General features: G+C 53.5%; 1 protein-coding gene across 1 annotated transcript in view; it reads left to right on the top strand.

The window, feature by feature from the left end:
- The first annotated feature begins 358 nt into the window (after positions 1 to 358).
- The window catches only part of NDRG1 (N-myc downstream regulated 1), a 41,455-nt gene continuing 16,827 nt past the window's right edge, over positions 359 to 24,986 (top strand). The window contains exons 1-7 of the mRNA NM_001284434.1: positions 359 to 429; positions 2,997 to 3,032; positions 15,325 to 15,430; positions 18,293 to 18,413; positions 22,082 to 22,144; positions 22,897 to 22,957; positions 23,998 to 24,084. Coding sequence (NP_001271363.1) covers positions 367 to 429; positions 2,997 to 3,032; positions 15,325 to 15,430; positions 18,293 to 18,413; positions 22,082 to 22,144; positions 22,897 to 22,957; positions 23,998 to 24,084 — 537 coding nt within the window. The 5' untranslated portion in view covers positions 359 to 366. The remainder of the gene's footprint in view (positions 430 to 2,996; positions 3,033 to 15,324; positions 15,431 to 18,292; positions 18,414 to 22,081; positions 22,145 to 22,896; positions 22,958 to 23,997; positions 24,085 to 24,986) is intronic.

Here is a 24,986-nt window from a genome sequence, read left to right as displayed (position 1 = left end):
TGTATACCTGAAACAAATGGAATATTGTATGCCAATTATAACTTAATTTAAAAAAAATGCCACGAGGAACGTCCTGGATGTGGCGGTTGGGCCTGGGGACTGTGTGAGGACCTGCTTTGAATGTTCCTCAGAAAGGTAGTTGTGTCCATGAGCCTTGGTTTCCTCTTCCAGAAAATCTACCTCTTGCCCTCCCAGCCTCCGATCCAAGAATGGCCAGTGGGATGGGGGGGCCTTGTACTGTAATATGCTGCCCACAGAGGGGGGCTCATCCCCGGGCCTCAGATTTGCTTCCTTGGGGCAACATCTCTCAGTGAGAAGTGCTGACCTGTGGCCTTTGTCCCTTCGCAGGCAGGTGACAGCAGGGACATGTCTCGGGAGCTGCAGGACGTGGACCTCGCCGAGGTGAAGCCTTTGGTAGAGAAAGGGGAGGTGAGTGGACAACACTCCTGGCTCCCTCTGCTCACGTGCATGCTCGTAGGCAGACACATGCGTACACACTTGCATGTGTCCACTGCTTCCTAATTTCCAAGAATGCAGAAGGACAAGAGGTTCCTTGTCCTTGTGGTCAGACCTTCCATGCCGAGGAGGCCTCCTTGTGGGAAACAGAGGTGCCTGTCCTCCAGCTGGGGCTGGCTTGGAAAAAGCCTTCACGTTTGCGCCCTCGGCATTGTGTTTTAAACCACATTCACCTCCTGGTTCTTACTGGGCTGTGTAACTGCCTGTGACGATACATCTTGTTGAAAACGGAAGGCTCAGCCTCAAAAGTGAAGTTATTCGAAGGCCAACCGGATGCTTTCAAAAATAAGGATTAACAGGCCTGAAGCGCGTCGTCTGCGCCTGCTTGCCGCTGGGCTGTATCTCAGGGTTAGGACTTGCCGAACGACGGAATAAGACTGTGATTGGTTAGGTGCTGGGTTCTGTGATTGTTCCCATTTTACAGAAGGGAACGTGAAGCCATCAGAAGTTAATCTGTCCTCCGTCACATAGTTGCAAAACATGAGGCATGGGGCCAAACACAAGCCAGCCAGCTGCCTTCGGTCAATGGACTGTTCTTCTGGTTCTTTTGTGGCCTTGCCTGTCGCTGCTGCATCGTAGGCCCACTATTTCATGGGCTTCTCATTATGAATGTGTGAGGCCATCATCTCTGTCCCCATCGTGCAGATATAGACACTGGTCTGTGATGGGAAGGGGATCACCCAAGTTCATTCAGATCAGTGGCCCAATGAGGAGTAGAAGCCAGGCCCGGGGCAGGTGGAGCTTTAGAATCCCTGTTACCGTTCTGCTCCGGGGCTCTGCCCATGTTCTCTGTAAAGAGCCAACTATGAAAAGCGCAGGCTTTGCCCGCCGTTCAGTCTGTTGCAACCACTCAGCTTTACGGTTACGACACGCGAGCGGCCAGCGACAGTCTGTGAGCAAACGGGCTTGTCATGTTCCAATAAAACTTTATTTACAAAGATTGGGGAGGGCTGTCCTTCGCCAATCCACACTGTTGGCTGCACAGGCTCCGAATCCAGTTCCTCTTCCAGTTGGGCTCTGTGACAGTGTCTTCAAAACAAAGAAGGAAACAAACCCCGGGGGATACAAATACCTATCAACACGTTCTTATTTCTTGCTTTTAAAGGCCGTGAGAAGTAGCATAGCACGCTTTGCTTTACTCATTTCAGCGAACTCTCTTGGAGACCTCTATCCAGCAGCAGTCCGCAGCATGCTCTTCCCTTCCAGCTTCACAGCATCCCACCAGGTTTCCTTTCTAAAATTTTATTTTTAAGATTTTATTTATTTATTCATGAGACACACACACACAGAGACAGAGAAAGAGAGAGAGGCAGAGACACAGGCAGAGGGAGAAGCAGGCTTCCTGCAAGGAGCTCGATGTGGGACTCGATCCCAGGACCCTGGGATCACACCCTGAGCCAAAGGCAGACAGATGCTCAGCCACTGAGCCACTCAGGCATCCCTCCCACCGGGTTTAATCGAGCAGCGCCTTGTCTGTGGACTTGTGGGTCATGCCAGTGCTTCACAATTGCCAACAGCGCTTCAGCGTATTTGCACTATTAGGACCTTGGATGTACGTCATTCATACATTTGCAGGTGCAACTCCAGAGTAAATTCTCAGGAGCGGCATCTCTGGGTCCAAGGGTAAATGTGTTTTTAAACACAGTATTTATACTTTTCAGGCAGCCTGCTGGTATCTTTGGAAAATTTTGTTTTTGAAACCCAACACCTAAGAGATTATCAGTTGCAGGTTGCATGTCTATCTCAAAGTGAATATTTGCCTTTCCTTCCAAGGTTTTCGATGGTAATAAACCTTCCAATTCCTTACACTGACTCCACAGAGCATTTTTAATCGGACTTCCTTGGACGGTTCCTCCTGACGTCTGTTCTCAATCCCCCCATCCGGCTGCCACGGCACTTTGAAGATTGGGCTTGTGCAGAATGGATTTTCCGCTCCTTCCTACCAACACACTCATGCACAGTGGGCATTGGCCACCTTTGCTTCTCCCAGAATTTACCACACTCCCTGATGTCCTTAACCCAGTCCAGGATGTGTGAAGCCATTTCAACCTCCAGCAGCAGGGCCTCTGTGGCAATCTGGTCTTCCAGCTCTGGCTGTCCCAAGGGGCTTCTCTGCACACTTCCTTCCCCTCATTTGCATTTTGCTCTGTGGAGCTGTCTTCTGTCCTGGTGCTTGGTGATGGGGTCTGGCTGGGGCTTAGTTTTCAGAGGACTTTGACTCCTATCTCTAGACCAGAAAGGAAACATGCCAGCAACATCTCTTGGGAATGTTGCAGCTCCTCCCCAGAGCCACATTTCCAATGCTCCCCCTGTCCTGTCCCCAGTCTGTTTTTGTAGGAAATTGGAGAGGCCCCCCCAGAGGAGGGAGGGTAGATATAAACTAGACTCAGGTCTTGGGGAGAGACCCATGTGTTCCAGTATTTTTTTTTTTTTTTCTCCAAGAAACTGACAAAACTGACCATCTCTCTCTCTCTCCACAGACCATCACCGGCCTCCTGCAAGAGTTTGATGTTCAGGCAAGTAGAGGGGATGACTTCCCTTCCCCCTTCCCTGCTCTGTCTTTTCTCTTTCCTCTTCTTTCCACTGGTTGAAGATCATTGTTCAGACATGGGGGGGACAAGGGGAGGGAAGGAAGTTGCGCCAGCTGGTTCTCCACGTTCTGCTCCTTCTCCCCGGAAAGAAGCTGGTTTGAGTGGGGGCCAAAGAAGCAAGAGCCCATCGCTCCCTGCAAAGGCGGGAAGGAGATGCTGAGGTGTGGGGCGTGTGCGGGATGGAAATGGGGAGACGTTGGGTGGGCTTGGGACCCTGTGATGGGTGGCCGCTGAGCAAAGGCTTGATGTTCTTGGCTCTGCTTGGGAACATGGGCCCAGCCTTCTCTGTGGTTTCCTGGCTTCATCTCCGCTCAGGATTGGTGCGGGCGAGGGGGTGGTGTGTGTCTGGAGCTTTGTCCAAGAACAAGTTTTCAGAAGAGCGGGCTGGCTGGCCCTGGTGGAGGGCAGGGTCAGAACCTCAGGAACCGTAAGGCCTGGACTCATTATCTCAAAGCTGGCATGGCTCCCACGCTGTGGGGGACCCTGATGTGATGTGTCTTGGGCAGTGTTGGGTCAGTAACACACCCTAACTCTCTTGCGAGGCTTTTTTATTTCCCCCCATTTTTTTTTTTTTTTTTTGGTGGTGAAATACACATTACATAAAATTTACCACCCTAACCATTTTTACTGCATGCTTCATTGGCATGAAGTACATTTCTGTTGTTGTGCAACCATCTCCACAACGCTTTCGTCTTGCAAAACTGAAACCCTGCCCTCAGTAAATGCAAATTCCCCCACTGTCGCCTCCCCAGGGCCCCTGTGGCCACCACTGTCCTGCCTTCTGTCCCTGAATCTGATGAGGACTCGATGGACCTCACATAAGTGGCATCGGGCAGTGTTTGTCTTTGTCATTAGCTTCTTTCACTGAACGCAATATCCTCAAGGCTCCCCCGTGCTGCAGCAGGTGTTGGAATTCCCTTTTTCTTCTCTAAGGCTGAAGACTCTTCCGCTGTAGGCACAGACCACGTTTTGTTTATTCGTTTGTGTCTCTGTGGGCGCCTGGGGCTGCTTCCACGTTTTGGCTCTCGTGCAGAGTGCTGCTGTGAACATGGGTGTGCGGGGATCTGTTCGGGAACCCCTGCTTTCCATCCTTTTGCGTACGCGGCCAGAAACAGAATTGTTGGATCACAGGATTATTGTAGATTTTTTTCTTAAAGATCTTTTATTTGTTCATGAGAGACACACAGAGAGAGGCAGAGACACAGGCAGAGGGAGAAGCAGGCTCCCTGCGGGGAGCCCGGTGTGGGATTCGATCCCACGACCTTGGGATCACTCCCTGAGCTGAAGCAGATGCTCAACTGCTGAGCCACCCAGAGGCCCCCACTGTAGATCTTTTAAACCTTGGTTATTAATTCGGAGAGACCTTGAGAGCATAGTTTATCTGTTTCCCGTGAAGATAACTCCCCCCGTTTGCATCGCTCTTGGCAGCTGGCAAAGCACTGTTAGGTGCTCCGACCTCCAGGTGCAGGTAGCTGGGAGAGCAGAGAACAGCACCTCGGGCCCCACCTGCCTGCCCAGACCCCCCCACCTAGCCTTGAAGTTTGCCCAGGCCGGACTGGGCGGGGGCGCTGCATCCCCAGGATGTCAGCCTAGCAGGGACCACGAAGGGAAGCTGGACCAGGGCCTGGGAGGGATAGGGTGAGGCCTACCACGGTGTGCCCCCGCGGCCGGGCTGGGCCCTTGGGACTAATCCCAGAGCTGTCCCGTGAGGTGGGAGCCTTTTTCTGACCATGCATCCCTTTATTTGGAGCCTTTTTCTGATTATGCATCCCTTTATTCCTTTAACAAATGCCTGCTTTGTGCCTGGCATTGTCTTAGGTGCTGGGCACACAGTGGGGAGCGTGACAGGCAGTGATCCTTGTTTTCAGGGACTTAGATTTCAAACCGATCGCTCAGCACTATCGAGCACTGAATAGGTGCCAGGCATCGCTCTGAGTGCGGCGCGTGTTTTGCTCAGGGCGTGCTCGCAGCCATCCCTTCCTCTGTGTTGCAGCCGGAGAGCCCGCAGCACAGAGAAGCTGAGGAACTTGCCTGAAGTCTCAGGGCTGGAAAGGTGTCGGCAGGGGGTTTGAACTCACCCAGTGTGTTTCCACAGCCCCTGTTTGGAACCACTGCTTCTGACGCCCTAGCAATGGGGGGAATGGAATCAAGCCAGCACGCCAGTGCCAGCTACTGGAGGGGCTCTGAGGACAGCAGCTCCCACTGTGGGACACTGTCTAAGGCTGAGGGGTCCGGGATGGCTGTCGGAGGAGGTGACATGACGCTGAGCTGGGACCCGAAGGACAGATGGAGCCGGTCATGTGACCAGGGGAAGCTTAGGGACCTATCATCCCATGCAGAGGCAACATCACAGGCACTGGCCCCTCTGACTTGGATTCTGAGCCTTCCGAAGGAAGCTGAGATCTTCTCAAAGCTAATAGGCTCGATCTTAACCATCGAATCCCAACATTTGAGCCGACGCTGAGTGCTGAGTGATGGTCTGGCAAGGTTGTTTGCAAGAATCTATCTGTTTGTGTGAAACTATAATGATCTGGACTTGGCTCCTAGGCCTGATTGACTCATGATGTTTATGAAGGTTTCCCTCCGATTTCTAGCAGTCTCCACCAAAATCGTGGCTGTGGGTTGCTGTCGGATGTTCCTTCAGAAGATGCGCTGCAGGGTGATGCTCTCTGTGTCCTGAAGAGTTACTGACCACAGGGCCAGAGGCGGAGAATGACAGAGCCTTGGTCAAGGGTGGCTGCAGGGCGTCCCTGTACCAGCACTCCCTGACCTCAGGATTCACACGGGACTCTGGCAAAGTGTCTCCTGCCTGCTGCCGGCACCTTGTCCTCTGTGGGTCCAGGCCAGGGACCATGCGCACTTGCTGATTCCTCCGGGGACTTTTTACCATCATCCCTACTTGGCAGATTGGGACACTGAGGCTTTCCCGTGGCTTTTCTAAGGGGCCGCATCCAACCTGGTCTGACCCCAACCAGGGGTCTCACCCACAGTGCATTACCTCAGTGACAACCTAGAAGAGCCAATCCAGACACGATGCCAGCATATCTTTGCAATTCCCATCGGAAAACAATTTCCCTGGGCAAATAATCCGAACAGTACCATGGTGGGCCAACGTTTAGCCCGTTGAGGGTAAGCGGAGGCGGGGCTCGGGAGCCCGTGTGCCTCAGTGGCAAACTGCTTTCGTCTCTCCATTTAGTTGGTTCCTTGCTGCTCATTGAAATGGGGCCCCAGCTGGGTCGTTCCTTGGGGGTCAAATCTAAGGACTCCCAGCAGCCTTGCTGTGTATGTCCAAAAGCAGCCAGTGTTATTTCTTGAAAAATATTTGGTGCTTCAGCGTTTTGAGTAACTCAAGCAGACGCTTTGTTCTTTTCCCAAAGAAGTCAAGATTTTTTTTTCCCCCTTTCTGAATCAAAACACTCACCGTAGCCCAGGGCTCAGCGGTAAGAAGCTGCTGGAGGGTCTGGTGCCCAAGCCGCCGGGCTGCTTGCCTTAGGAGACAGCTCAGCTGCCAGAGCGGATGGCATCGTGGCTTTATCTCTTCCTGGCTCACATTGCCTTAGTCTGGGCAGTTTGTTTTGGCCTGGGTGATGTTTTTGGGCCAGTGACTTGGTACCCAGGCATGGGAGGTTCTGTGACTTGCTCTCGGGACATTTCTTTACATGCCTTTCCTGGAGACCCTCTGGGACCCTCCGAGCACAGGGCTGGGTGGGCTTGCTTGGCTGAGGTGCCGTGGCTGCAGGAAGGATGTGGTTTGATAGCTTTGCAGAGAAGGTTCTGGCATCAGGAACTAGGCAGTTGTGTTTGCACAACTGGGATTGGTGGGAGGAGTATTTTGGGTTCCAGCTTAATTTCTTTGGCTAGAATCCTAGAATCCAAGAATATCCCGCACTGGCAGGTGCTTTGTGATCTAACCCTTCCTCTTCTGCTCCAGGTGGGGAGGCTTCCTGGAAGGCCACAAGAGGGGAGGAGGGTTAGGGAGAAGGTAGCAAATGCATATTTGCACACCCACTTAATCATTGCAGGGCTTCCGTGCCTGGGTGGGAATGTGACTCCCTTTTGCAGAGGAGAAACCAGTCTGGAGATTTAAAAAAAAATTTTATTTATTTATTCATGTGAGAAAGAGAGAGAGAGAGAGAGAGAGAGAGAGGCAGAGACATAGGCAGAGGGAGAAGCAGGCTCCATGCAGGGAGCCCGATGTGGGACTCAATCCTAGGACTCCAGGTGCTCAACCGCTGAGCCACCCAGATGTCCCAGTCTGGAGATGTTAAGAAACTCCCCAAAGGCTACTATAAAGATACCCCTGAATTTTGGCCCATGTGACTCTGAGATATGTGATAATCACAAGGGTCATAATCGCCAACGTCCTGAATACTAACTACCCCGAAAACTGCGCTGGCCTCTTCTGCATGATGCCCTCAATCCTCACATCAGCCCTTTAGGAGAGGGGCTAGTGCCACACTTGTTTCATAGTTGAGGAGACAAGGCCCAGAGAAGGTTTAAGGGATTTGCCCTGCACGGCTCAGTGATGAGCTACGTGACCAAGCCTGACCCAGTCCCCACATTCTGGAGCTTTAGGTCCATGTCACCGGTGGGAAGAGTTGGGTCTGCAGAGTCGCGCACTGCCCCTCACTCCACCTGCCCTGAGGTGAGACACCTGCTCTGGCCCCAGATGGCCTCTCCTGTTTGATTGGCTATTTCTCATCTCTTCCACCTGGATCTTTAGTGATTCAGATGATTTGATTTGATTCGGTTTCCATGGGAATCTGCATCTGTGTGCTTACCAGGGCTCGCTGGGCTGTGAGCTAATGTCACCCTCTCACTCCCCCCGCCGGGGTCTCTGGGTGCGGGTGCGGGTCTGGGGCGGCGGGGACTGGGGCACAGGAGGCAGTGGGCAGCGTCTCCTGGGGTCCGGCTCCCACTCTGGAGCCCAGTCTGATCCTGAGGGAGGGCGAGGGTGTGGGCAGAGGTGATGATATTTCCCCTTTCCTTGGAAGCAGATCAACTTCTAGGGAAAATGGAAACAGTGACCTTTTGCTAATTTCTTTCTTTCCACACATTGCTGCTTGTTTTCATGCTCCCCGACTGAAGGTGGGCGGAACTCAGAGGCTTAGAAGTCCTCGACCCACCATTTCCCATCCTCGAGCTTCCCCGGCCCCACCTCCCAGCAAGGCCACTGGGGCTTAGAGCCAACCCTGAGTGACAGATGGCAGGAGCGCTCATCTGGGTCACGGAGAAATGACGCTTGCCTCCTGTGTCTCCTCTGGGTTTCCTGGGAGTGCCCTCCTGGGCGTGGGGGGCCTCAGCTCCCCTTCGGTCTGCGCAGCCCAGGCTGTCAGGCTCACCGAGTGTAGACCCCCATCTCCTGGTGTCACAGGGTGGGTGCAGGGGACTGAATCAGGTTCCAATCAGCTCAGTCTTTGCTAGCTGTGTGTCCTTGGCCTGTGGCCCGACCTCCCAGGGGCTGAGTCTTCTGATCTGTAATCTGGGGGAGTATCGCCATCCCCGAGGGTGTTGTGAACGTGATAAACACAGCATAGGCCTCAGCACACAAGCCTCCCACTTCTGCTCCATGGATGGATGGCCGGTTGGATGGATGGCCGGCCCTCCTCCTCCTCTTTTCTCTGATTCCGACAAAGACTTTCCTCCTAATTCTTTCTTCCTCGGAGAATTGCGGTCTTTGGTGTGGGTTCCGGCTTCACTCTGTATTCCCAGGCTGACGCCCGTCTGCCCACAGCAGCTGGTTTCCTAACTCTGGAGCTTTTCTCTTCCATGATGTGATGACAGCGTTAAAGAAACCAGCGGAATGGGAGCAGCCGCAGGTTCAGCTGGGCCTCCTTGAGGTCTTATCTTTGAGGGGGGCCTGGTGTGCCTCCTGCAGCCCTGGGGTTTGGCCAGCAGTCAGGACACGGCGGGGGGGGTGGGGCAAGGGCTTGTCCTGGATCTTGACTCGGCCTGGCCACCTGTGGGGGTGTGTGCTGGTGTGCACGGATGCTGGCGTTTCCCATCTGTGAAATGGCTGTCGTATAGTGTTTGTTCAGTAAACAGATGACTGTCCTTATTATTTTTTTTTAAAGATTTTATTTATTTATTCATGAGAGGCACAGAGAGAGAGGTAGAGACATAGGCAGAGGGAGAAGCAGGCTCCATGCAGGAAGCCTGATGTAGGACTCGATCCTGGGACTCTGGGATCACTCCCAGAGCCCAAGGCAGATGCTTAACCACTGAGCCACCCAGATGTCCCAAGATGACTGTCCCTAAATGCAAATCAACTGTTTCTTGCACACACGCACCCTTCCCTGGCCTCCCTCATTCCTTATCTGCCTCTTACTTAATGGAAAGGAGATGGGTGGCCTCGCCGCCCCCCCCCCCCGCCCCCCACCGCTGGGGGCACTAGAGATGAATCAGGAGGATGCGGGGATGGGGGTGTTATTTACAAAAAGAGGGCGGTGGCCCAAGCCCTTGCCATTTCCTCCCAAGCCCTTGTCACGATTTGCCTTTCTTAACACAACAAGGCTGGACTTAATGCTGCGTCTGGCCGCCCCTAAATTGGGTTTCTTTGCCTCTTGTTCCACAGAGCGCCCTCCGTCCTTGGCCATGCCTTGACCAAGGCTTGCTAGACTGAGGGGAGGGGCAGCCCAGTGCACCAGCTGACTTGGTGTCTGGTTAACTGTGTCATCCTTTAGAGTCCAGATCATTCAGTGTCTCCCTGGGGCCCACTGGAAAGGAGGGGATCACGGAGGAGTGGGGCAGCTGATCTCAGAGCTCCCCTGGATCATTCAGCCAGTTGACTTAAGCCATTGGGACCCCCTGGCGGCTTCATAGGGATTCTCTTTGGGATAGGCATCCTTAACAGCCAGCATGGAGCCAAATGCTACAGTTTGCAAAACACTTCCCGGTGCATACCGCGGATTTAGGCTTGGGAGCAGCTCCATGCGCAGATGGACTTATTACTGCCCTCGGTTTACAGCTGAAGGGATTCCCAGTCTAGTCTGATAACTTGGCCAACGGCACATGATAAATGCAACATTAGGGTTAATATCTCTCATCAGATAGCTGCTCTAAATGAGGAAATGTCTGTTGTTCTACTGACCTGGAAGACCTATGAATGTCACCCAGTCCCAGACTCCTTCCAGCGTCCTGAGCATATCGTTTTTTTGTCCTTATGCTCATGAGATGGCTCCTGCACCTCCAAACACCTCATTCATATTCCAGGGAGGAAGCAGGTGGAAGGGTGAAAGGAAAACAAATCAAAAGGCAAATTTTGAGCCTTACAACAACAACACCTCTCCTCAAAACTCCAGCAAGTTCTGCTGACATCTCATGAACCAGAAAAGACTCTCTGGACCACCTTTGGCTACAAGGGAGATGGGGGAGGGGAGGATTTTATCAGGCGCAGTGCTGGGAATTCTTCCTAAGGGAGGCCGTAACAAATGTTTGAGGGGCCAACCAACATAGGCAGCCAGAGTTTATAAAGCTCTGAAGCCAGGATTGGCAGCCAAAATGAAATCTTTAAGGAATGCTGAGTGGTAGCTGCTGCTTTCACCACCTGCCGTCTCGCAAGCCAGCGCGTAGACAGTAGGAATAGGATGGGGGCCGTTTCCGCCCCTTACCAGCTTACAGGTGGTGTGGACTATGTGAATCTCGGTGTCCTTTTGGGGCCAGACCATGTCTGGGGCAGAGCCGGCCTTTCCCTCTGGGAATTGGCTGGCAGGTGGGAGGTGGCGATCAAGCATCTTTGCCCTGCAGTGGGTGCTACAGATAAAAGAACTGGCGTGAGGCCAGAGGGCCAGCCTGGGACGGTGATGTCTATGCGGAGGCCCTTCCAGGTGGGGTCCTGGTCCAGCCATCAGTGTGGAGACAGGTGCATGCCCGGGGAAGGATGGGAGGAGCCAGTGTTATTCCTCTATTCCACACTCCAGGGTAGCCTAGCAGGTGTCCGTGGATGGCGGGTCCCTGCAGATGCTGGGGAGATGGAAAGCCATCTGCGGTCACACATCAGTGGGCGGGCTGATGTAGAGTCACAGTGCACATTCTGTGTTAAAGGTTTCTATTCTTCTGGTACACAGAGAGACTAAAAGAGATGTCACTGAGCACACTCGGGCCTTGGGACTTGGGCTGTCTTGGGTTCCGTTCCAGCTGGGTGACCTCGGGTAGATTGCTTGCCCTCTCTTAGCCTGTCTCCACTTCTGTAAAAGAGCACGGTTGTTACCCGGTGGGGTTGTGTGCATCCCACGAGAGGACACTTGTAAATGCTCCGGGCAGGGCCTAAGTGTGGTCGGAGGGCTGACTTGATGCTTATTGCACAGTATTGCCATCTCCTCTATACCCTGAGAGAGTGGCTGTCTACCTTTTCCAGAGGAGGGGAGAGGAGAACTCCTACAGCCTGGGTTTTTCTCAGTTGCATGCCTCTGCCTGGGTCAGACCCCCATGTGCAGGGACTTCTGAGGTCCGGCTCTGAACTGGGGAAGAGCTGAGGTTGGAGAGCTGGCTGATGGAGGAATCGTGCGTGGCTTTCTGGACACCGTCGTAGCCAGAGAGAGGACCCTTAGCAAGCCCCAGGACAGGGGACTAACCCCGTCAGGCAAGGGGACATGAAGTGCGCTGGGCACTGGCTTTCTTTGGGAGCATGTGGGGGATGGGAGGTAGGTCCGTCCCTACAGGATACTGCATAGTGATTCATCCCCATGGAGACAGGAGGACAGAATGTTCTTGTGGGTCCAAAGAGGACAAAGGCATGTGATTGTGAGTGATTTCCTCCATCCAGTCTCAGGTATGGTCTTGGTTTTGGCTGGTGGAGAGAGAGCACCAGGGCTGGGGGGGTTGGGGGTGTATGTGTGTGCGTGCAGATATGTGTGGGTATATGGGCACATCTGTGTGCACATGTGTGTGCATGCATATGCACGTATGCACCTGTACTTGTGTGTGTGTATGGGTGTGTGCATGCATCTGTGAGGTAAAGGAAGGGGGCTCGTACAAGAAAGGTCACACTTACCTTTTCTCCTCCTCCTACCTGTGTGGGCTGGTGGGCACAGAAGTCAGCGCACACCTTCTGGGGGCCCCTGCACCAGCGTGAGGACCCAGAAGCTCCGGTTCTGATCCTGCTTCTACTGCTACAAGCTGTGTGACCTTGGGGAGGTCTCCGCATTTTCTTCATCTGTGAGATGAGGGTAGAGAGGCTTGCCTGGGGCCGCGGGGGTCGGGCGCCCTGCCTGACGCTTGGCGGGCACTTAGCACGCCTTAATCCCTCACCTGAGCACCCCCAGCCCCGGGAGACAAGTGCCTGATCACCTTGGCTGCATCGCTTCCACTTTCTCAGACTGGAGGCCTTATCCTTCCTAGTAAGGCGAGCCACGGCTAATGCCGCTCCTGGCTGCGCTGAAGTTCGGGCCAGGGGTGAGGCAGTGGGCCTCGGGCACCACGCCTGCCTGGTTCCTCCAGAGGCTAAAGCTCAGTGGGGCTCATGCCATCCAGGGAGGTTTGACCCCACTCCTGGGAAATTTCACGCCCATCCTGGAATTTTCCGAGAGGGGCTGGCCAAGAATCTTATAACCAATTAAGGGAAGGAGTAGAGCCTGAACCCAGAATAGTTGGTGGACTCCCTAGAGAAGTTGTGTGACTCTGATAATTTATTCTGAGGTCTTCATCCAACAGCTCAGGAGGACCTACTGTGAGCACTGAGGCCTGGGGGTAGGAAAGTAAGTGACGCAGGAGCAGGCCCTTCCTTCGTGGATGTGTGTAGCCCTGGTTCCGTGGTTATATAATGTGAAGGCCTCCACAAAGATGAGTCAGCGTCTGTCACACATGCCCCGCCCCTGGGGGCTGCCAGGGACACCCTAGGTGCCAGCCAGGGCTGGGCATCCCGTAGAATCTGCCACCGAAGTGGTGCCCGGGCACTGTGTCGAAACGCTCTGCTTCCCTGTACCCGGGATCCCCTTTCCTCCCGGTGCTGTGTTTTGGACCACAAGGTGGCCTCCTCTCCTGTCTTCCAGATAGTGACCCAGGGCTCGAGGGCTTGGGGAAGGGCAGAGCTGGGATTTGGAGCCTGGTGACCCCAGGCTGGGGGGGCTGCTGCCTGGCCTGGCCTATTTTTAGAGGGCGCCTTGTGGGTCAGCAGGCGAGACAATGGAGACTGTGGCCCTCTCAATGAGCTATTGTTCCCAGTTGGCTCCAAGGCCTAGGCTGGGCCCAGCAGATGACCGTGGCCCCCACTGGGGGGCCAGGCCGTTGCTTCATCGTCTGTGGATTTTTCCAGTGTTTGTACAGGCAGCCGCGGAGTGCTGGGTGCGGAGGGGAAAAGAGATGGTGGGCTCCGTGTTGGGGGGGATGCCCTTTGTTGAGGTGATGAGGCATGTGGCTTCGAAGGACCCTTGTGATGGGGACCCTGGGGCTGATGGGGAGTGGGGGTCCCTTCCATGCTGTGGCCTGTTTGGGCGCATCCACATCACCTGGCAAGCACGCACACGCCCTTGTTTGGTTCCATGGTTCTCCCCATTCCGCAGCTGTGATGGCAGCCTGGGACTCCCCCTCCGGTAGCCAGCATCCCACCTGCTTGCTTCAGGGGTCTTCAGAGTGAGGGCTGGAAGCCCCTGCGTCGCTCTGCTTGGGATGGGGAGGGGAGTAACTTCTTGCTATAAACATGCAAACACTGTGCTCCCTTGTTCTGGAGGCAGAGGCTGAAAATTGGGGTATATTTCTTTATTCGTGAACCAAGTTTCTCAGATTGATGACCATTGACTTCAGAGGATGGGGTGCCTACCCTGGTCCCCCTTTCCCCCTGCCCCTGCTGCCCAGTGGGTGAAATCCTCTTTTCTTCTTTCTTTTCTTTTCCTTTCCTTTCCTTTCCTTTCCTTTCCTTTCCTTTCCTTTCCTTTCCTTTCCTTTCCTTTCCTTTCCTTTTTTTTCTTTTTTTAAAGATTTTATTTATTTTTTCATGAGTCACACAGAGAGAGGCAGAGACATAGGCAGAGGGAGAAGCAGGCTCCCTACGGGGAGCCGGATGCAGGACTCGATCCCAAGACCCCAGGATCATGCTCAGAGCCGAAGGCAGATGCTCAACCACTGAGGCTCCCAGGCATCCCTTAAATCCTCCTTCTTGCTGTTCCCAGAATCCCTACAGCATGTCTACAGCAAGCTCTTGGGGCCCACCCCACCACCCCACTGCTAGCTTATGAGTTCTTACTTCCTCTTTTCTGTATATGCATATTGTAGGTGCTTAATAAATGTTTTTGGCTAAAGTTGAACTGACTTCAGTGGAGAAGGAGCTGTGGTGGGATTTGGTCCCCTGCCTGGTAGACAGTGTGCATGTGACTGCATCACACTGCCTCAGGAGTGACCCTTCACAGGTCTGGGATGGAGGGGCTACAGGCACGGTCCCTCCTGCTGTGTCCTAGGGGCCTCCTGGCATCCCTGGAGCCCACGGGTCCTAGGTCTGTTGCCACTGTGCAAGTTGGGGGAAGGGACAGTTTGCCCAGGTCCACAAGGCTCCTAACTAGGGGTTCTGGCCTGTTTCTTCTTCTTGCCCCTGAGGAGTAGACATCGACCTTCTTCCTCCTGCCATCAGTGAGTGACCAATAGGGTTCACATTTAGGCTGGCATTTGGGAGCAGGTGTAGATTGGCATCTGGAGTGTTCCGTCCTTGGGAAATAAATGTCAAGTGCCAACCTAAGGTGGCCTCCTGCGGCCTGAACGTGGTTTGACTCTTGGAGCTTCTCGGAGTGTGAGGGAGTGAGAAGCATGTGGGGAACCCAAAGTTGGCTCTCTCGGTGGGTCCTGAGTGTGACTCTGGGCAGCTGGATTGGTTTCCCTGAGCCAGAGTGTCACTGGCCACCAGCTCAGGGGTGCGCTGACGAGGATGTGGAGGTGTGTTGTCCAAGAGGTGAAGGCTTTGATCACCTCAGTTTCCCGGATGGGGAAAACCAGGTCCTGTGCAGAGAGGGGCTGGGGCCGGTGCCTTCCCCAAGGTTAATGCAGTGGGTGGCACAGTCTGAGCCCAGGACTCTGTCCTCTGCCTCCCAACTGGCTTCCCCTTCCCTCCCTGGTCTTTGGAGTGGTTTCTCTGGCCGGAGAGATCTGCTGCCCAAAGGCCAGGGCTCTCCTGACCAAGTGAGGAACAGACTTGGAGCCTCCTTAAAACACAGCTGGAAACGCACTGTGCACCTGCAGTCAGTAGTCGTGGCTGCTCCCATCACAGGCCCCTCTGTCTCCTGTCTGTCCTCAGGAGCAGGACATCGAGACCGTGCATGGCTCCATCCACGTCACGCTGTGTGGGACCCCCAAGGGCAACCGGCCCGTCATCCTCACCTACCACGACATTGGCATGAACCGTAAGTTTCCGCAGGGGGTGGGGGTGGGAGAGGACGGCGAGGAAGGGCTGGTGGGGGCGAGTCCAGCTGTTTCTCTTCCGCTGGCACTTCCTGGAGCTGTTGTGGGAAGAGCACTTGCCCCAGACTGGAATGCACTAGGCAGGGCACAGAGCTGTGTTTGTGCTGGCTGTGCTGGCTGTGCTGGGAGCGCCACTGTCTGTGTGTGACAGTGACATCTTTTGATTCGTCTGTACAGTTGTTTTTATTATTTTCACTGAGTTGTACAGCCATCAGCACCATCCATGTGAGAACAGCTTCCTCACTCTGTACCCCCATCTCCCTTACCCCCAGCTCAGCCCCCGGCAGCCTCTAGTCCACTTTCCCATCTCTAAGGACATGCGTATCCCCGATGTTTTTTTATAAATGGAATCCTACCATCTGTGGTCTTTTGTGACTGGCTCCTTTCATCACGGCTTCAGAGTTCACGAGTAGGCTCTACTGCGTCCTCCTCCCTTCTTGGTGGCTGACTGGTATTCCATTGAGCGCATCGGCCCCGGTCTGCTCATCCGTTCTTCAGTTGATGAACGTGTGGATGGTTCTTGCTGTGTGGCCCTTGCGAACAGCACTGCCATGAAGGTTTACCCTGTGGTCTCGAGATTCCCGGGAGCGTCACCCTACGTGGGTTCCCCATTTTGCACAGATGGTGAAGGAGTAAGATCTGCTGATGGTAAAATCACAGACGACAGAAGGGGGTCTTCCCGTGGCGACTGTGACTGCCCTTGTGTCCAGTCACCTCTGCAAGCTGGACAATGGCTTGATTTGTGATTGGCAGCCTGCTGCCTTGCGTGTTTTTCCTCCAGCTCATGAGTGCCTTGAGGCAGGGATGTCAGTCACTGGAAACCATTTTCTCCTTTATCTTCCCTTCTCTTTTGTTCCTCTTCCTCGCCTGTGTGCTCCCCTTGTGTCCAGCAGGTACCAGCTCCCCATGCTAGCTACTTGAAAGTCTGTTACCTTATTTTTTTTTTTTAAAGATTTTATTTATCCAAGAGAGACACAGAATGAGAGAGAGAGGCAGAGACACAGGCAGAGGGAGAAGCAGGCTCCATGCAGGGAGCCCGATGCGGGACTCGATCCCGGGACTCCAGGATCACGCCCTGGGCCAAACCCATTACCAGTTATTTTGGTGCTGCAGGTAGAATAGCATGTGGTGAAAAATACCGAGTATTGGCTTATCGGGTGACACTTGATGGAAAGGTGCAGTATCTTGTGGAATGGGAAAGAGCAACTGCATCCTGACTGTAGGACTGAACATTATGTTCACTGCACTCTCATTTTCTGTAGGTACAGTTCAAAGTCCTAAAGGATAAAGGAGTCTGACTTTTACTATCTTTCTTAAAAAAAAAAAAAAAAAAAGTCAAAAAATTTCACAAAAGGAGATGATACTAGCCTTAACATGTACCTGTCAATGTTATGGATATTGTCATAAAAAGATATCTTTTAAAAATCAGAACAGAGACTTAATTTTTTAATTCTTAAGATTTGTAGAATGTTTCTAGGATAGGATATTAAAAATGATTCAAATCCATGCATGGTGTTAGATAATTTTTCTAATTATTCCATTGAGTCAGTTTTTGTGATTAGTGGTTATCAGATCAAACAGATCATGTAGATAGATAGCACAAGTATTTGGAGAAACGTCTGTTTTGTTACCAAAATGTTGGAAAAAATTCATTTTAATACCTTCAGATTTCACTTTAATACCTTCAGATTTCATAAAGTGCAGTGTATATAATGCCTCCTAAAAGACTGTAAAATATGAAATTTTCTTTCAAGCAAAGTGTAAAAAATATATTGAGCCTGTAAAAAACAAACAAACAAACAAAAAAAACAAAAACAACGGTGCCAAACTGCTGAGCCACCCCAGGAACCCCCGTTACCTTATTTTACCAGACTCTGGTGAGGAAGGGAAATGCGTGTGGTGGTGTTACACACCCCCGTTGCAGAGGCTCACTCTTCTAGAAAGCCAGGTCCAGAAACAAAAGATCCCAAGACCTCCGTGGCCGCACACAGTCTACATTTCTCTCACCCTCATGTAACACGTCTGGGCGTCCTGTAGGAAATATTGCACACGGTGATTCCAAGACCCAGGCTCCTGCCAGCTGTGGCTCCTCCATCCCCGGGGCCCTCAGCGCCTTCGACATCCGGCTTTTGACAGCAGAGAGAGAAACCTAGAAGAGTGGGTGGCAGGTGTTAACAACAACCTGTGAGCCTCAGGTGCTGTTGGCCAGAACCCGGTCACATAGCTGCCTTGCACTGCAAGGGAGTCTGGGAAATGTAGTCCCGCTGTGCAGCCAGGAAGGAAAGGGGGGATGCTTTGGTGACCAACTGCCATCTCTGCCCCAGACCCTGAGCATCTGGGATACTCATCCAAGGCCACATAAGAAGTGAGAGGGTCCATGCATTATCTCCTGTGCTCCTCCTTGGTTGAGAATCGTGTGCCCTGACCATTACTTCCAATGTGGGGGTTCAGGGGACCCAGACAGAGAGAGGGCATGAGTGTGGCAAGCTCACTCATGCCGGGGCCATTGCATCCACGATGGATGGAGAAGATGCAGGAGCCGGGATGGGCGTCTCCTCCCAGTGCCGGCTCCAGGTGTGAGCTTCAGCCGCCAGCACGCACAGCAGAGTTGACTGGCCATTTCCACCTCCGTGCCCACTGCCTTTTATCACCAGAGGGGAGTGGGATGGGGCAAGAAGGTGGGCGCACTTTCTCGAATGTTCCTGGGAGTGACATCAACAAAAAGGCATCACGTGCCGCCGAGCACCCAGATGTATTCTTGCCCTACTTGTGCCTCTTCTCTCTCTCCCCTGCCTGTTCTCCAGACAAAACCTGCTACAACCCCCTCTTCAACTCTGAGGACATGCAGGAGATCACACAGCACTTCGCCGTCTGCCATGTGGATGCCCCTGGCCAGCAGGACGGCGCTGCCTCCTTCCCTGTGGGGTAAGACCCGGAGCCTTGTCCCCAGGAGGGGGACAAGAAAGCCACGCGGGTGGACTGGGGGTGGGGGGTGCGAAGGCAGGCATCACACTGAGTTTTTGTTTGTTTTATTGTAGTAAGATATACATAACCTAAGGTTTACCATCTTAACCATTAGTGGAGTAGAGTAGCATTAAGTGCATTCACGCTGGTGTGCAGCCGTCCCCACCGTCCATCTCCAGGACTTACTCACCATCTTAAACCAGAACCCCGTCCCTGCTAAACACCACGTCCTGATTCCCTGCCACCCAGGGAGCTAGTTCTTTCATAGGTGTGGGTGCTCCTATGCACACCTCTGCATGGGACTGAGTGGGAGAGGACTTTGACAAGAAAAATCGTTAGGAGAGAGTTCTAGAAAGGTTGGAGGAAAAAGAGAGGGAACAACAGGAAATAATATTGATGGAGTACTTCCTGTGGTCCAGGCTTAGTTTTTTTTTTTTTTTTTAAGGTTTATTTATTTATTTGAGAGAGAGAGAGAGGCAGAGAGAGAGTGAGAGAGAATCTGGAGTGTAGGAGAAGCAGAGGGAGAGGGAGAGACAGTCCAAGCAGACTCCCTGCCCAGCACAGAGCCCAAACTGGGGCTCAATCCCATGACCCTGAGATCATGACCTGAGCTGAGATCAAGACTCAAATGGTCAACTGACTCAGCCACCCAGGCGCCCATCACCACTCCCCTCCCCCCAATACCCCCACCTCAGCTTAGTTTTTATGAACACAAGTCACTTGCACTTATCCGATGGCTAGTATACATGCCTGGCATTAGAGCTCCATTTCCTGGATGAAGAAACTGAGGGGCAGAAGGGTTGAGTAGCTTACCCTTCGAGGTTGCGCAGCTGGTTTAACTGGGGGAGTCAGAGAGTGTGCTGGCTCTAAGGATCATGTCCTCTTTAGAGTGTCAGGGTCCCTCGTCTGGGTGTTTAGCTGCATGTTCCTCCTTGGGGTGCAGTCAGGGCAGCCCTCCGGTCTCCCCTGTGAGGCTCAGGACAGGCTACCCTCAGTGTGCCTGGTGGGGAGGGGAGGCCGACTTCTTAGAGGTACCCCCTGCCCCCCATCCCGAGGTTGTCATTAAACCATGGGGTGGTGGCATCAGGCTCTTGGGTTTCAAGTCTCCCAGATGGGGCCTTCTTGACATTCACAGACAGATTTCCTTTTTTTTTTTTTTTTTTTAATTTCTTAGTTTTTGTTGGTGTTGAGAATTATCCTTAAAAATTAACCTTTATCAGAGAAGGGAAAGGATACCCAGCCCCAGCCCCATGGAGCAACAACCAAACCTAAAAAGCTTCCTAACACAGCGAGACACAGTTAACTGTCCACTAGCAGATTAAACCAGATTAAACAAATTCATCTTTGTTTGGGACAACTGTTTGAAAGACTTGAGGTGACCGAGGGGCTCTTAGGTCCCCAGGGGGAGATTTAAGAAAACGTCCTGAGGTTTGGGCCCCGGCTTCTGGAATCTTCACTAAGTTGACCTGGAGGTCACGATGCAGGGTACGTGCTCCCACAGTTAGCAGGTGATTTCAGTGCGTGGCTGGTGGGATCTATGGCATGGATGGCTCCCGCCTTATTTCTGCCTCCTGTAGTTGGGGGGCTCCCAGTCCCTCTAGGGTACACCCCCTCTGTCCCGGGGCTGAGGTGGGAAGGCAGGGATGGGCACTCCAGCTCTGGGGTCAGCTTTCTACAGATGGCGGGGGGGTCTGGTGATAGAATCTTGTTACCTCCTGGCTATGCACCCAACCCCAGGAACAGCGAGAAAAGACGCCGATGGGTGTTAAGTGGCTTCCCCGGAATCACCTTTTGGAGGCTGCTGGCTGTAAACTGAGTCACGGCCACTGTGGAAGGACACTGGCTCCATTTTTGCGTAGACATACCACCCAGGGTCTTTCTGGCTCTTTCTGGAGCATTTGTACACGCTGGTTCCCCCCACTTAGAATATGTATCCTATAGTCTACGCTCCTCGAACCCCAATGCCCTCCTTCAGTGTCACTGCTCCAGGAAGCCCTCCCTAACCACCTGATCAGAACAGGGCTCCCTGTTTCGGCCGCCCTTCTGCACACGCCCACCTCCCTCACTGTCACCTTTGTCCTCACCCTCCCTGTTCCACCCGGCCCGTGTGCTGGACCGGGTCTGCTGTGCTCCCGAGGTCTCCCCGTGGCCTCTCCAGGAGCCTGGCATGAGTGAGCACCAGTCACTCCTTTGCGAAAGAAACTCCTTCATGTGTATTCTGAGTCCTCCTCCCTGAGGCCAGGCTGTGGGTGCCTCCTAGCCAAGGCTGTCCCTGTTTCCCGCAGCACCCTAGCCCATCCGCTGGTCCTGTGAGGCCTCTTGCCGGCTCCCCCAGGGACCTGTCTAGAGTATCCTCTGGGATGCCCAGAGGAGCTTGCTCCTAACACGGCGTGCTGTGTGGACTTGCTTTTGATAAAAAGGCCAGGCTCTCTGATGGCACCTAAGGTCTTGGTGAAAGGGATGATTCTTGGAGTCCTTCCAGAGAAGATGGGAAAGAAAATGTGCAGAACTCTGGCTGGGGTTGTTAGCTCCTGGTGGGACAGAGGTCCCTGACCTTTCTGGAGATTCCAGGGAGGTGAGCACACAGTCTCTTGCGAGGAGGCAGAGGGAGCAGCAGGTGCAAAGGCCAGGAAGAGAGCATGCCTAGAAATGCTCCAAGAGACACCAGGAGCAGGGTTGCTGTTAGTTGAGAGGAAGGAACGACCCCGGACAGTGTCTGGGGTTGGCAACGGGTACGCTTGGCCCAGCGGGTACCCCATGTGGGCCCTGCTAAGGACTTGGTGACAGGAGACTGTTGTTCCCTACCCTCTGGGAAGGGGAAGCGTCTGCCTGAATGCACAGGCCCAGGGCAGCCTGCAGACTCCATCATCACCCATCCTGGATCCTCAGCGCTCCCACCGTCCTCGATACCCGCTGTGGTGATCCAGCTTTGACAGAGGGGAGCCTCCCAGCCCTGCAGTAACAGGAACCAGGGTCCCAGCAGATGTGTGACACTGAGGCATCCCCGTGCCTTAAAATACCCCTGGGTTCTCTGTCTCCCCAAACCCGCTGGGTGCCGCTCTCCGGGGTGGCCCGCCTCTTTGTACCCTCTCCAAGCTCCTTCCAGAGCTTGGGGACAGGGGTGAGAGAGGAGGGACTTCCCTGCGGCCCGGAATGTTTTATGGGAGAGCGGCCTGCGGGCCCCCTTCTGGGACGTGACTGAGGAATCCCAGAGCCCAGGTGAGATGCCACACTAAGGGCCTGCCTGGCCACGAAGCCAAGTGGCTCTTCCCCACATCAGTGCTGTTTAATCTCACTGGAACCTCGCAGACTTGTTGTAGGGATTAGATGAGCTTCTGATGCTCCTCAGAGGCTTGGTGGGGGACCTGGAGCATGGGAAGCAATCCGTCCAGGGTCAGTTTACAAACAGGGGGAGCATTGGGGTGGGGCACGGCCTTGCACCGTGGAGCAGGCTCGTGCTCGCTGCTGGGAAGGAGGGCTGCAGGGGCCTGGGCGGGGATGGGGGTGGCGATCGGGCATACAGGCCAGGTCGTGCGTGGGTCCAGCCCGTCAAGTGTGTTCCTGTTTGATGATTCATTTCCTCTGGGGTCTCGCTCTCACTAACGGCCTCTGCGTGGCTTCTCCCAAAGGTACATGTACCCCTCCATGGACCAGCTGGCCGAGATGCTTCCTGGAGTCCTCCACCAGTTTGGGTAAGAGTGAGGGATCTGCTCCCCCAGCAGCCTGCAGAGAAGAGTGGCTCCTGGCTTCCACCTTCCCCTGGCCTTGATCTAGCCTGCCCCCTGCAATGTAGGAGAGAAATTAGCTGTCACGCGTCGTGACCTGTTTTCCCACAGCCTCTAGTCGGGTCCCGCTGGGCTCTTCCCCAGATGCAGACACATCACCCATCCTTTCCCGGCCTCCCCTTCTTTCATTGCTTTCTCGTATCGACGGAACATTCTGGAAGAGGGTGGCCCGAGCCCTCGATTTCTCCCTCTGTGCCCTATTTCCCCAGTGCTCAGGTCTCTCTTACTCAAGCCTTCGGGGTGAAGATAATACGCCAGAGTTCTTGCCCAATTTATTTTCATTACAAGTTTCAGAGTCTAAAATAAAAGCTTGAGAGTGGGAAGAAGCGGTGCCGTAATGGGCCTGCCCGTAATGGTTAGACGGTCTCTCAGAGCCTGGGCTGCAGTCGGGAGAGAAGTAAGGAAAAGAGACGAGTCTCTCCAAGGTCACGGCCTCCTGTCAGGCTGCAAAGCATGATGCATTTCGGGTCCTCGAGGCACGTCACGGCCGCGTGTCCCCACTGTGTCTAGCTTGCCAGCCACGCTCAGCGATGAGCAGGACCGATGCTGGGGGAGGCGACGTTCCTTAGGGACCAGGACGGGGGGGAGGTTTTAAGAGGGTCATTAGGGCCCCCATCGCTCATTCCTTCTGTCACATGAATTTTCATTTCTGCTTCCAGGCTGAAAAGCATCATTGGCATGGGAACTGGAGCAGGCGCCTACATCCTCACTCGGTTTGCTGTGAGTTCCTTGGCATTTTTTGTTTGTTTGTTTGTTTTTAAAACCATGTTTTAAGTAGAATTAAGATTAAAGAAGACAATTGGAAGACCATCAAAAACCCTGAAACAAAGAGAGAAAAAAAAAAAACAAAACAAAGAGAGAAATGATCCATCACTTCATTTCCGAAGGGAGAACCGCAGTTCACATGGGGGTGTGTGGTCCGGGGTCGTGCGTGTGTGTGTGTGTGTGCACGTGTGTGTGTTCTCACGTACGTATGAACCACCTTTCTTTTCCTTCAGGGGACACTCTTAATCATTGGTTTTGCTCACTTTGCACTTGATTGTGGGCGGGTCCTCACATCCTTGCACGTGTTGCGGGCCGTCTTTACAATAACCCCACGCCTTTTGGATCCTGACTGATGCTAAACTAGAATCTGAGACACATATGTCACCATGACATGGGCCCAAGTGCTACTGGATCGTTCGTGTCCTCACCAAGCAATTGTCTTAAAAACACAGCGGTGCTCATTTTATTCACACAGTTGTGTATTCTGCCTGCCTGTTATTTGCTGGACTTTGTCAGAAGTTAGAAATGCTGGCATGAATAAAAAACGGCCTGACTGAGGCTCTGAGCAGATAAAGGAAGGTACATACTAGATCTGAGATGGACACACGGATGACTCTTCCGGGAGGAGTTGCTAAAGAGCATCCACGTGCCCTGCCTGACTCGGAGCGGGCCATCTGACGTGCCCGCTTGGCAGGTGGGGAAGAGGAGGTGCAGGGAGGAGAAGTGACTTGCCTAAGGCAGGTCTACCAAGCACGCATGTTCTACGTCTCCTGCTTCCTATCCCCACTCTGTCAGGGGCTCAGTCCTGTGTCAGCTGAGCTGGAACCTCAGTTCTGCATGGGGGGTGGGGGTTGAAGGCTCTTGAGGGCAGCGGCCTGCTCTGGTGGCCCATGCGGGCCCTTCTCTGGCACTTTGCTCAACCTCCAGTTTGGCCTTTGAAGTCTATAGTATCTGAGATTGCGGGATTGCCTCTCACCTTATGTCTCGAATTGCAGCTGAACAACCCCGAGATGGTGGAGGGCCTCGTCCTTATCAACGTGAACCCTTGTGCAGAAGGCTGGATGGATTGGGCTGCATCCAAGGTGAGGCTGGGGGTCAGGGACAGGGTCATGGCCAGGATCAGAGTCAGGATCAAGAGTCCGGGCCAGATCAGGGTCCAGGGTCAGAGTCCATGTCAGGGTCCAATGTCAAGATCAGGTCCAGGGTCAGGGCCAGGATCAGAGCCAGGGTCAGAGTCAGGACTTGGACCAGGGCTGGATCAGGGTCCAGGGTCAGGGTCCAGGTCAAGGTCCAAGGGCAAGATGAGGGCCAGGGCCAGGGTCAGGGCCAGGCTCCAGAATCAGGTTCAGGGCTAAGACCACGGCTGGATCAGGGCCAGGATCAGAGTCAGGGCCAGATCAGGGTCCAGGGTCAGGGCCAGAATTAGGGTCAGGATCCAGGGTCAGAGTCAGGGCGAGGGTCAGGGTCCATGGTCAGGGCCAAAATCAGGGCCAGAATCAGAATCAGGGTCAGGGCCAGGATCAGGTTCAGGGCCAGGGTCAGATTCAGGGCCAGGATCAGGGTCAGGCACGTGGAACAGGTGTGCTTGCTGAGACCCCTCCTAACCTCCTACGCCCCACCCCTACAAAGAAAGCAGGTTTCCTTTGCTTTGCTTAGAATAGTAAACATGACCTCAGCTATTTGCCGTTCAGAAGATTTCAGTAGGACACTGTGGTCTAAACCAGACATCCCATGGGGATGTGCGTCCTCGAGCCAGCTTTGATAAGCGTAGCTTGGGTTAAGACGTGTTTGCTGAGGATCTAACATGTACTGGGCTTTGCCTGAGACACTGGAAATAAAAAGAAGGACAAGACAAAGGCATCTCATGTCAGGAACCCACATATTATTGGTGAAAAAGCAGGGTGTGTTTAGGACCAGCACTGCCACTCAGTTTGATGACAGTAATGATTAGCTAATGTGTCCTGAGGATTTATCAGGCGCTATT

This window comes from Canis lupus, chromosome 13 (assembly GCF_011100685.1).
Source record: "Canis lupus familiaris isolate Mischka breed German Shepherd chromosome 13, alternate assembly UU_Cfam_GSD_1.0, whole genome shotgun sequence".
Lineage (NCBI taxonomy): Eukaryota > Metazoa > Chordata > Mammalia > Carnivora > Canidae > Canis > Canis lupus.
This window is presented reverse-complemented; position numbering and strand designations above follow the sequence as displayed.